This window comes from Chrysemys picta, chromosome 19, assembly GCF_011386835.1.
Source record: "Chrysemys picta bellii isolate R12L10 chromosome 19, ASM1138683v2, whole genome shotgun sequence".
Classification (NCBI taxonomy): domain Eukaryota; kingdom Metazoa; phylum Chordata; order Testudines; family Emydidae; genus Chrysemys; species Chrysemys picta.
Genome location: NC_088809.1, coordinates 6,459,015 through 6,471,477, shown reverse-complemented (window position 1 = coordinate 6,471,477; position 12,463 = coordinate 6,459,015). Strand labels below are relative to the sequence as shown.

The following is a 12,463-nucleotide window of genomic DNA, read 5'->3' as shown; positions in this document are numbered from 1 at the left end:
TGTACTTCAAAAGGTTAAGGTCATCAAAGCAGGGGAGTAACTCATTGCACTACTAAATGTTCCTCTTTTGTCAGAGGGAGGACGTTGTATTAGAATAAATGCATAAAAGTAAATACTTCCATTTTCCTCAGCCTAGCTGTCTAAAAGTCAATGAAGTAACAACTTTACATCAAAGAATCTGAAGTTTATTTTCTGTAATTAAAGAATCGCTCAATCAGAACTGGAATTTCAAGAACAACACTGGAGGCAGATGTCTTGCTGAATGAGGTCATTTGTGAAAAGAACTAAAAAAGTTTCCAAGCTGCATTAATATTGATTTAACAATCACAAATACTACTTTAGTGTTCAGTATTTACATTGCTCCATTAAAAAAAAAAAAAATCCAAGTTTTTTTCTTCTTTTTTTGGCAAGCCATTATTAAAGCAGGTTAAAAAGCATTAGTCCCTTCCATGGGACTCCCACACTGCTAGCATCATAAATTCAAAACAGCCACCTCTAGCCCTGCACTCCCAAACATGAATTGTAATTACAATCCTTTTTCTAAAAATATTTCTAAAATACATGTACACAATCTTAGAATGTATTTACTGTAAAATTTCACTTTTATTTTACTTGTGTTTTGATTTACAGGCTGATTAAGAGATGTGCAGTTTTTAGTCAATACGTTTATATAGATTTTTGACTGTGATTTTAAAATTATGAATACATATATAATTTGGCTTGGGAATAGTTACTGATATTTGCTTTTCCATGACTGATTCCTGCAGCTCTCTCTTCCTGTTTCAGTGGCATAGACTTGCCCGCCTGCCAATCAAATGACAAACTTTCATTTTCCCTAGTGTAACCTGAAATTCTGACTGCTTGGCATATTTACTATCCACCCATTTTCTGCAAATACTGGCAACAAATTTAAAGGAAGTAATCTAGATTAAGTCTACTTAATCTATGGTGGTATGAATGCTGCATTTTCAAACACATGGTAACAGATACTTGATTTAGAAAGGAAAGGGGGACTTCAAATTATGATGAGTAGCAGGCAGTTTTTTCTAAAAGATTCACTCCTAATAAGCACAAACACATTCAGAAATCCTTGGAAACAGGATTTTCACTGTTATCCAAGTATCTCAAACCTGCACTATGTGACCCAAGAAAGGAAGAAATTGTTCTCTGTTGGAAACCTACACAGAGACTGAGAATTCATGGTCACAAGGCCAGCTAGTTTATTTGAAACAAATGCCAAGTTCAAGGGAAATATCCCTTGTCAAGCATTGTTGTAGGTCTGAACCTCTGAGAATATTTGTTTCTTTAAAGAAATACTTTTTCCTGACACAACTTAAGCTATCTGGTGTTTAAATGTAAACTCACGTTCAACAATTAACTCAGGTTTTCTGCGTTAGAAGTCATTGCAGAAATGTAAAGATATCAATTACTGCGATAGATCATTTAATAGCCATCTACAGAAAAATTACATAGGACTCATCTAGAATGGCTTCCAACTGTATCAAAAAATAAAGGTGCTACAGCAGTGGTGGGCAACCTGTGGCCCATCAGGGTAATCGGATTGCGGGCCGCGAGACATTTTGCTGATGTTGACCTTCTGCAGGCATGGCCCCCCGCAGCTCCCAGTGGCCGGGAACGATGAACCGCAGGTCCACTGGGAGCTATGGGGGGCATGCGCATGCGGCCCGCGGGCCATAGGTTGCACACCACTGTGCTATAGCAACATTAAGTCTTGGCACTTCATGCATGGCTTGGTATTTTTAAATGTAATAATCAAAAAATTGCAGAGAAATGGAAGACTATCATATGTTTTTCCAGAGTTCTAAGAATGACACTACTCAATCCTAAAATGGAGAAAATCTCTTTAAAAAGACACTATCATACCAGCTGGGTGCCGCTGAATCTCATGAGGATTCCCCAACCCCCACAACACACACACGAGGATCCCTTGACAAAGGATTGTTTATAAAAAATAGTAGGGAAACTAAGAAGAAAGTTAACCATCACCACCCTATCAAATTATATGAAGTCATCCTGAAAAATGGAATGCTCTATATTTCTAGAAATAATTTGACATATCTTTAATATTGTCAGATATGCCAATATTCCAGTGAAGAGCACAACAGACTTGTCTATAACTAAAATAAAGGAAAGAGCTGCTAAAAAATTAACAAAGCATTTGTCTTGTTAAAATGATATACACCACAGTTTCTAACCTGCCTTCAGAGGAAAAAAACAAAACAAAATTGCTTGACACTATAGCATAGAATAATTCCTTTAGAAATCTATATTATTTTAGCTACAGTTGCTAAATTTTCAAAACACTGCACCTAACTTTAGAATGCACACCAATCTTCATTCCCATTTACAATGGCCAGGGAAATCCAGCAGGGCTTGTCTACACTATGGGCACTACAGTGGCACAGCTGTCGCACTGTAGCTATGCTGTTAGAGCACCATATAGACGCTTTTTACAGAGATGGTAAGGGTTTTTCTGTTGCTGTAGCTAATCCACCTTGTGAGTCGTGGTAGCTAGGCCAATCTAATTTTAAAAGTAGACCAGGCCCAATTTAGCACCTTTCTAGCTAACCACACTTAAAAATATTTCTTAGTACTAAGAAGGTAGGCTGTGATTTTGCCAAAATTCAAGTTAAACAGACCACGAGTATTTGGATATGAAACCTCAGGAGGCTAAAGGAAGGTCTTCTCTACAAACAAACTTGCACTGGTTTAATAAATTGGTTTAGTTAAATTACTGCAAACCCTCATGTGGGCACTTATCTTAGTTTAATAGTGGCTTTTATTGGTTTAGCTTAAGACATTCAGGGGGTTGCACTACTTAACTAAACTGGTTTAAATTCACACCTGCGGTTAAACCAGGGCAACTCTCTGTACAGACAAACCCTGCAATGTTGGCAATACAGCTGGCACTTAAAGGCAATGATTTTGCAAACTCACATAGTCAATTTTAAGCACTTTAGTAGTTTCATTCACGTCAATGGGTCTACTCACATGCATACATTTTTGCAGGATCTGAGCCCAAGTCAATATTGAACAAATTCCAAGGTACAGTACTATTGTGCATTTGCTTATGACGTTGCAGTCGTTCAGTGAGACACAAACAAACAAACAAAAACAGGATGAGTTTCTCCTTCCTTCCCACCCCAAATAAAAAAAATTTCAATTAGTTCTAATTAAATATTCTGTGGTGCTTCTTGTTAGACTAAGTGTACTAGCTACTAGTCTAAAGCAACACTCTTTTTTACTCAACACGCCCCTAACCTTGCAGCTGGATCTTGTAGTTCCTATCCCTCTTCCAGCCCTCCCTCCCCCCACTGGTGTTAACATGGTGATGTATGCTGTTAAACATGTGCTGAATTCTACCTTACAATTGGCAAGATTAGATAATTCTCATAAAAGGCCTGCAAAGTGCTTTGAGACCCTTCAGGATGAAAGGACATACATTATAAAATTATATTCTTCTACAGAAGTTGTAACAATGTAGATTTATTACAGCATGATCACCAAGATGGATGTTCGAAGATCTGACATGTAAAACACCTTCCTAAAGAAACTCCTTTGTGTACTTTACTTTTTATGATGTCATGATAAAAAAACCCACACTATTAAATGATTTTTAAACCTATTATAGGCGACAGCTAGGATTATTACAGAGATTAGACTTTTTTTTCTAGTTTGTTTATTTTGTACATTTCACAGCACTTTGTATGCAGTCAGTTTCACTCTTTCCCATGAATAGTCAGTGTCCTCTATTTGTGCAACTGTTAACAAAGAAAGGGAGAGAAACATTTTCACAGGAATATGAAAATGTGCTTTTAAGAAACTGTTAGTGACGTTTGGACCAGGTGTACTACTTAAAAATTAATTTTTTTCCCTTAAATGGCTAGATTTCAAGTTTAGTGCGTCCCTTCGAAAGAATTTTCCTCTACTCATTTCCAACACTATTAAAATATTGTTTATAAATAGGACAAAATTGAGAAGTGTAAAGTCAATGTAATCTGGAGACAAGGATAGCTACAAACAGATACATTTTACTTTAGGAGGAGAAAAATTATATTGCTTTGTATTTGGCTCAGGTACGATCGTTACTGAAATACTCCACCCTGTTCTGATTACCATAGTTCAAGAAGGATGTTGAAAAATTGGATGGGGTTCATAGACGAGCCATAAGAAAGCCTAAAGGATTGGAAAACATGCCTTATAGCAAGAGATTCAAGGAACTCAATTTATTCAGTTTATCAAAGAGAAGATTTGGGGAAAGAAATATCTTATAAAAAAAGGTGCTTCACTCTAGCAGACAAAGGTATAACAAGATCCATCAGCTAAAAGTTGAAGCTAGCCAAATTTAGATTAGACACTCCATCACTGGACATTTTAAAATCAGGAACTGGATGTTTTTCTAAAAGATGTGCCCTAGATCAAACAGGAATTAATTAAGGGCACTCCCATGGCCCATCTATCATGCAGGAGGTCTGCCTAGATGATCACAATAGTCCCGTCTGGACTTACCATCATCTATGAATCCTTCCATGCTAGCTAGCATTGGTTACTCTCCTGAAAAGTGCTTTTCTTGAATAAGTGGGGAGGAGAAAGGGGTGGGGAGAAAAACAGTCTTTTCCATTCCACACTTGATTTATGCCCAAAAATTACAGCATGCTAAAACCGCACAAACATAAGGTTTGATAAAATCTTTATGAAATCACACGGAATATTCACAGCAAAAATCCTATAAAAGTAACCCATCAACTTAAGGCTTTTTCCCTTCACTTACGACAGCGCTTATTTATGGCCTTGTTTATACTACTCTGGTCAGAAACCCTCAATCTGAAAGAATAGTTGCAGTTGCTTTCACAGTTTATCTACCCTTTCCTCCCTCACTAAATTAACTGCCCAGGTGTCATGAGCCATGGAACAAAACAAATTTTTTTTGTTACAAACATTTCTATGAGACTGTAATTCATCAACGAGGAAAGTCATCTCAGAGAGACACACGATTCAAGCAAACTCAACCACAGGATAATATCACCGCTGCTCAGTCATTAAATACGGTTGCAAAGCAGAGTTGACATTCTATTGCAAGCCATGTGCTGTTTCAGCAAATTTCTATTTATTCATGTTGTTTTGCTCTAGAGGAGAACTGATTAGTTAGACATAATACAACAGCTTTTATTAGCTGTGTGCGTTCCTCTTCTGGATTAGCAGAACACGCAGTAAGAAAACATGGTACTTCAGCTACAGTCAAAACATGGATCATGCAATTCTAGATTAAGCTAACTCAGAACCTATCATTCGTTTTTAAAAACACTCTGGAAGTTTTACCTCATAACTTCAATTAGACGAAGTGATTACAGTGACATTGCTTTTCCCTAAATAGCTATTCTCATAGTACAAATTAATTTTATTGTAGTGCAATTACTGAATGTTATAGTTTTAAGTACCAATGTGTTGAAGCAAATTAATACCATTCCCCTGTTGTTCCTGTGATTAATGATCTTGTCAGAAGTCCTCAAAAGACTGATATTAATAAGTCAATTTAGCCCAACTTAAAATTTTTAAAAGGGAATTTTGAAAGGCGAACCCAAGGCTATGTCTACACTACAAGTACTACAGCAGCACACAGCTGCAACTATGCCAATATGAACACTTTCTACAGGGACTGAAGGGGATCTTCCATTGATGCAGTAAACCCATCCCCATGCTAGGCCTATGGAAGAATTCTTTCATTGACCTGGAGGTGTCTGTAACAGGATATACGTCGGCTTAACTATATAGCTCGGGCATGTGAATTTTTCACACCCCTGAGTGTCATAGCAAGGTTGACCTAAGTTTTAGGTGTAGACTAGGCCTAAGCATTTGAGAACATTCCACGTTAACCAATATAAACCACACAGGTCAGCCTCTTAGTCTATATTGGTACAAAACTGCAGTCCAAGAGTGTAAAAAAGAAAACACTACAACTAACACAGTTTTCAAATCTTCAAATGTGCCAAAGGAGCAAGGAAGTCCAGAAAAAAAGCATACATGGCCAGAAAAATCATATATGTCATCACTTACATAGAAAATGCCCAACTGAATCAGACTATTGGTGCAGCTTGTCCAGTATCTTGTATCTGTCAGAGCGAATACCAGATTCTTCTGACCAAACCTGCCCCCCCCATACATATTTGCTTTTGTTGAGTCCCATTATGTTATTGATTTGTGAAGAATCAGTGCTCCTGACAGTCTTCCAAAGTTTTCACTAATTTGAAGAATTGTATCATTGGCAAACTTCATCAGCTTGCTGTCTACTTCTTCTTCCACGTCACGGATATCAAACACTGGTCCGAATACTGCCCTGGAACAAACCAATATCAGCTCCATTTGTCATTACTTACCACAACTACAATGCCTACTGCTCAAAATTAACACGGTCAGGTTGAAATATAGACAACTTAAAAAAAAAAATAGTTGAAAGTTGTTCCAAATATTTCACTTGCTGCTGTGTATCTTTGTCAATGATTTTTGTTTCACAACCATAGTTTAATCGGTTTTTCTCTCCCATGTTGCCCCATGCAAGACCCCACAAACAAGGGAAATGTACATAACTAATTATATAAGCGAAACAATGAAATTGGGATATGCACAAAGTGCTGGCAAGTGCACAAAGGAAACTGAAAGAAGTAGAAAAATATTTTCCCTTTAATCTCAGTTACTTCTTGTAATAAAATATAGTTTTAAAGCTTTTCTAACAGAAATGTAATCTTTTTTAAAATATTGATAGTGTTCCTTTAATTAGTTTTTAATCTACATTAGAACTCTGCACCTAACTCCACCATAATTTTCCTTAATAGTAACCAGGGCCGGACACCCTGGGTGAACTTGTATTTTGGCTCCATTTCTTTGAGTTTGAGACCAGCAGCGTGGGGCGCAGGGTATGAGGATCAGTTCCGGGCTGCAGAGCCCAGGTGGGCTGCACAGGGAGGAGTTTCTGAGCCCAGGGGTTCCCATGGCCATATACCCCCTGACCACTTAGCAGGAGGAGACCAGACGTGCAGCCACCACTCATGCCCATGGGAAAGGCGGATCTAGGGGCTGACTCGCCTGCTCTGACAGCTGGCAGCTTTAAGTGGCGTTGCCTGCACCCCGTCAAGCTGGCCCCACCTGGCCAGGGTCTCCAGCCCTGGGCTCGCCTGCACTCACCCCTGTTCCAGCAGCCCAGACCTGGAAGCTTGAGGTATTGGATGGCACCCCGCAAACCCCTGGGCAGTTGCCTACATCGCCCACTCACCCATAAGGCTGACCCTGATTGTCACTTATGAGAGAGACTTTCAAAAACTTCTTGAAAATCCAAATAATGGATCCACAAAATTGCCTTTAGCTGGTTAGACAAATGCTATTTCCCTTAAAGTCATTTTGATATGGCACTGCTAATTCGCTTACATCTAATAAGAGGACCTTGCCATGCTTTTAAACACCTCAACATTTTATTAACAGTGCTGTAGGAGGATAAACATTCTTCATATAAAAGACTTTGCTGTCCAGGTAACTTCCCAGGATAGTCCACTTCTTATTACAAGCTGCCCGCTAAACACTTAAGTCCACCACAACCAGATTCAACTCCCTGAATAGCCTAAGAGAATATATAAGTTCTGCCAGCAATTCCCTCCCTCCATTTTAAAATATGAGGGCTGTCAGTTTGAGTGTCTCTGCTAATTTCAAGTGTTGCTATACTACAGGGAAAGAGGCAGTCTTTCCGATCCTAGGCCCCAAACCATTGAACGTTATACTTCTCAATGCCCCATGAGAGGCTTTAAATAACTTCTCTATTTTGACCATTATGGCCAACATTTGACCTACCTATGATTTCTTATTTCAAGTGAACTGGCTGGGAGACCTGGAGCTTTAAGGAATAGCAGAACTATTTTGAAGTTTTGAGGCTATAAATGGTGTAGTTAGTGATGGTTTTGCAAGTGGTTATATTGGCCATTATATGTAAAATACATTTACAGCTTTGAAGGGTCACAGTTAATATTAATAATCTTGATGAAGGCGGAATGTGACCACAGTTAGTTACCACACTTATTTTTGCAGAATGTGCAGTGAAGTTTTTCATAAACACAAATGGTTACAAACTTAGTGGGATTTTGGGGAACCCCTGCATATTAATCTAACTCTTATTTGCAATCACAAAGGTGAGATAAAAAAGGTTTTCATCCTTTAAACATCTGCAGCCAGAAAGAGGTTCTCTCTCCAAAATCTGAAAGCACGTATATGCCATTTATGCATTTATTTTCCATTACATACTAGCTGATATTCAATATTGCTAATGCTCAATCAGACAATTACTTTTCCTCAATTATTTCCAGAGAATAGATACTAAGGAGTAAAAAGTGTTAGCGGTTCACTGAGGCCCTATCTCCATGGGACCAACAATTATGTAAATACAGTGAACAGCCAGCCAAGGTTTTCTAAGGGCTTGCCTACATGATAGCAGAGGCATTAGAAGTTCTTTAGCGCGCTTTAAAATAGTCTTGTTTCAAACCGTACTTTATTAACATACACTAGGGAACTCTAGCATACATCAGCAGGGTCCACATAGGCCAGTTAGCGCACGAGATACTTGTGTGCGCATTAGAATTTACTGGCAAGTGGTGAGGACTAACGCACAATGTAGACAAGCCCTTAGAGTACTAGTGAATTTTGGTTTTCCTACTTAACACATCTTAAAAGGACATGAGCATCTGCCCTCTGAAAAATCAGGCCTCCTTAAACAATCTCAACTTGGGGACTGAAAATCATTAGCATTTTGAAAGTCTTGGCAATTTAAAACAAACCGAAATCACCCCCTTCCCCCAAAAAACAAAATGGTTATAATACAGTTTGGCTTCAGCCATACTTCTGGACAACTGTATCATAATCTGATTCAGCCACATTATTAGTCTGTATTGCAATAGTATCTAGGCGCACCAATCAAGGACCCATTGTACTGGGTGCTCTAGAGACATTCAGTAAAAAGACAGTCATTGCTCCAAAGAGTTTACAGTCTAGGGCCTGATTTTACAAGGAGGTTCATGCAACCCCCCCCCCCCCCCCCGCCCCAACCCCACCCTGAAATGAATGGGGCTCTGCATAAGTGCAAAGTTTCTTCTAGCATCGGCGCCTAAATTAGGTTACATCCATGGTTAAACCATACTTAAGGACATGAACAAAGACACAAAGTGAAAAACCCAGATGACAATACAAACTATTATGCAAGACAGTCAACAAACAGTGTCATGTAGTTTTATTTACTCTTCACGTGGAAATTACATAAATCAACATTTTATTTAGTGGGAATGCAAGTTATACACATTTTGCAGATTCCTGGGATTCTGAATTTTGATTTTTGGTATATTCTTTAGCAAAAATATATATTTTTAAATGGATGCAAGTTGGTGTTTTAGTACCAAAGGTCCCTGATTAGTGTGACAGAAAAATCATTCTTGAGGTCAAGTAACACTGGAACAAGGTTTGCATGTTCACTTCTTAGGCACTCCAAACCAGGGCAACATACTCCTGTAAGCGAGCATAAAGGGGAGACTAGAGAGATGTCTCTTTATCAATCAGATGGATTGAATTGTTCCATAATGGAAAAAAGAACAATCAGAACGAATCAGATTCAAGCTGAACACATAGTAAAAGAAGTCAGTTACCTATTAACCTCCCTTACAGATCAGGTTTCAAGGATTCAGGAATAAAGGCTGTGAATATAATAAAAAAAATTCAAGAAATACTTCCCCTAAAAGCCCCTGTTCTTTGTGTATCTTTAGTGATTATTGAAATATAACCACTGCTTCTGAAAAAATACCAAGAGAGACAGCGCCAGCAAATTCTGATGATCAGTGGTTACAGCTATTGGCAGTTTCAAAAACAACAAAAAAAAAAAAAAATCAAAGCACTCCTTCAGATTAGTCACAAAACTGTGTTAAATTAATAGCTCACCATAAATCACTCTCTACAGCCATACTATCTATGAGTGTATGCACAAGAGAGACTTTTCCATATCACTTAGCCTAACACATAATGCAGATGAATAATATCTAGCATATATAAATTTCCTTGCCTGTTACCCTCTGGTAGGAAAGATTTGCCTGTCGCAAGTGATCATCCTTAGCTCTGAATACTGCTACACTATGCTGATAAGAGGGCCGTTATCCGTCTCAAATATATTTCTGAAAAAATGTTTATTTTCCCTTTAAAACACACTACATTTCTTTAAAAGCTTTCTGACCTGAGAGTGAAAAGGCAATGCCCCACCTCAGCAGGCTCTAGATCCTCCTGCTTCCTAGGATGCTCATTTTGAACACTTCTTTGATATGAAATGCCAATCTAGTGGACGCCACCGGTGAAGTGAATACACCTTTTATACTGACTCTAGATTTAGGGGAAGAAGGGGAGTCTCCCCCATCCCCCCAAATGACAAGACTACGGTCAATGAATTAAGCGGTTTCAAGCAAGGTCCCAACCTTTTCACCTGGTTGCTGTTTCCCCAGTAGGTCAGTGGAGAAAGTATAAAGTGGAGGCGATTCTGGTCCCTCTACCCTGAGCATCATCTTACTCTTCTCCCCCCCCCCACGCACCCCCAGCCCCAACACACAAAAGGAAAGACCCCCCCCCCTAAAAAACTACGCTCACCCTCCCAAGTCTCCCTCTCTAAAAACGAGGCAAGGCCTCCCTTCTCTCACCCCCACCCCCAACATAGGGCTCACTCTTCCCCCACAATCCAGTATCCTCCCGCCAAAAATATTTGGGTTCACCCCCTCAATCATCACCCCCGAAAGGGGTTCCCCACCCAGCCAGCCCCTCGCTATCCCCGTCCCTATCCGGCGTCCTGCGCCTGCCGGGGAAGGAGAAGCAGCAGCAGCCCTGGGCCCTGACTGAGTCTCGGACCCAGGAGCTCCCCCGGCCCTAGCTGCGACCGCCCCGCACTTTCCCCCCGACCTGAGCCTAGCCCCGGGGGCAAACAGGGCCCGAGGCCCTCCCCTCGGAGGGGCCCACGAGCGGGCGGTCGGGGAGCGGATCTGCCCCAGGCCCGGCCCCCCTCACCTTGTAGTACACGTCGAACTGGATGTTCTCGGGCAGAGAGCGGATGTCGCGGCGCCGGGCCCGCCCGTAACTATCCACCACGGCCGAGATCGCCGTGTTATAGAGCGTCTCGGGCACCCACTCCAGCTCCACCGCCGCCATCTTGGGTGTGCGGAGCCGCCGCCACCACCTCCCCCCCGCCTGCCTGCCCGGCCCGCTCCACCTCCCCCCACGCCCCGCACCCGGGGGGCTCCCACCGCCCAGCAGCACCCGGACGCTCTCCGCCCGGGGAGGGCCAGGAGGAGCCAGCGGCCGCGGCGGCGGCGCCGGAGAGCGCGCACGGCGAGGGGGTGGGGAGATGAGGCCGGGGGATGATTTGCTCCCGCTGGGCCGGAGCCGGGGGGAGGCGTCAGGGAGAAGGTCGGGGGAGGGACGGGAGAGAACGGGGGGAAGGTGTGAGGGGGAGGAAGGGCCGGCAGAGGGGCGCCCGGGGGAGGTGAAGGGGGAGAGAGGGAGGTGGTGAAACCAGAGGGGGGTGAGGAGACGGTGTAAGGGGGGGCAATGGGGAGGGAGGAGTGGAAAGTGGGGAGCAGAGGGGGGAAAGGGGGCGCATTTCGGGCAGAGAGGGGGAAGAGGGGTGCGTTTGGGTGGGGTGGAAGAGGGAGATGGTCGGAAAGAAAGGCTGGGAAGAGGGGAGGTCAGTGGAACTCATGGAGTTACAGCGGCCTAAAACTGGTGCCCGTGAGAGGAAAACCCGGCTCTTGGGGAGAGAAGCAGCTGTGAATTAGTCACTGCTGCCATGCAATGCCCTGTGTCCTGTCCCCACCAAACTGCCTTCTAAATTATTTTCCTTATTCATGTCGTGTTCGTGTCCAAAAAACACTGGGGGCTGTCCCTGCTATGAAGGAGGTACAGTCTAATAAAACAAGGGGGGGGGAGAGCATACAAGCAAAAAGATTGGTCATGGCTCTAAATCTTCAGTAACTTCCTAACCTGGGAATGTAATTTTCTTTTTTTTCAGTGATGAGCTAAAATGTGGATCCCCGTACCCTTCAGCCTTGTCTTCACTAAGAGAAAGGGTGTTTTTGTTGTTGTTGTTGTTTTTTACCATGCATTAATTAATACGTAGTGTGGACGAGATTATTTGTAGTTTTAGCAGGTTAAGGTCGTAAACACCAAGGAGGAGCAGGAGCTTAGTTTTACCTCAACTTGCTAACGTGTTAAAACAACAACTGCCTTGTCCTTACTGGAATATTACAGTGTATAAATTACCATGTGTTAGCTAAAACAGGGTAAAATATAGCTTTTTTCCCCCCCTACTGTAGATGCAACTTTGACTGATTATGGAAATGACGCTATCCTGAAGAGCTCTGTATGGTTCAAAAGCTTGTCTCTCTCA

The 12,463-nt window shown here is 41.6% G+C and overlaps 1 protein-coding gene across 1 annotated transcript in view; it reads right to left on the bottom strand.

Annotated features, from left to right (window-relative positions):
* The window catches only part of APPBP2 (amyloid beta precursor protein binding protein 2), a 39,614-nt gene extending 28,141 nt beyond the window's left edge, over positions 1–11,473 (bottom strand). Inside the window, exon 1 of the mRNA XM_005298806.4 lies at positions 11,086–11,473. Within this exon, the coding sequence (XP_005298863.1) occupies positions 11,086–11,226 (141 nt within the window). The 5' untranslated portion in view covers positions 11,227–11,473. The remainder of the gene's footprint in view (positions 1–11,085) is intronic.
* Positions 11,474–12,463: the final 990 nt, after the last annotated feature.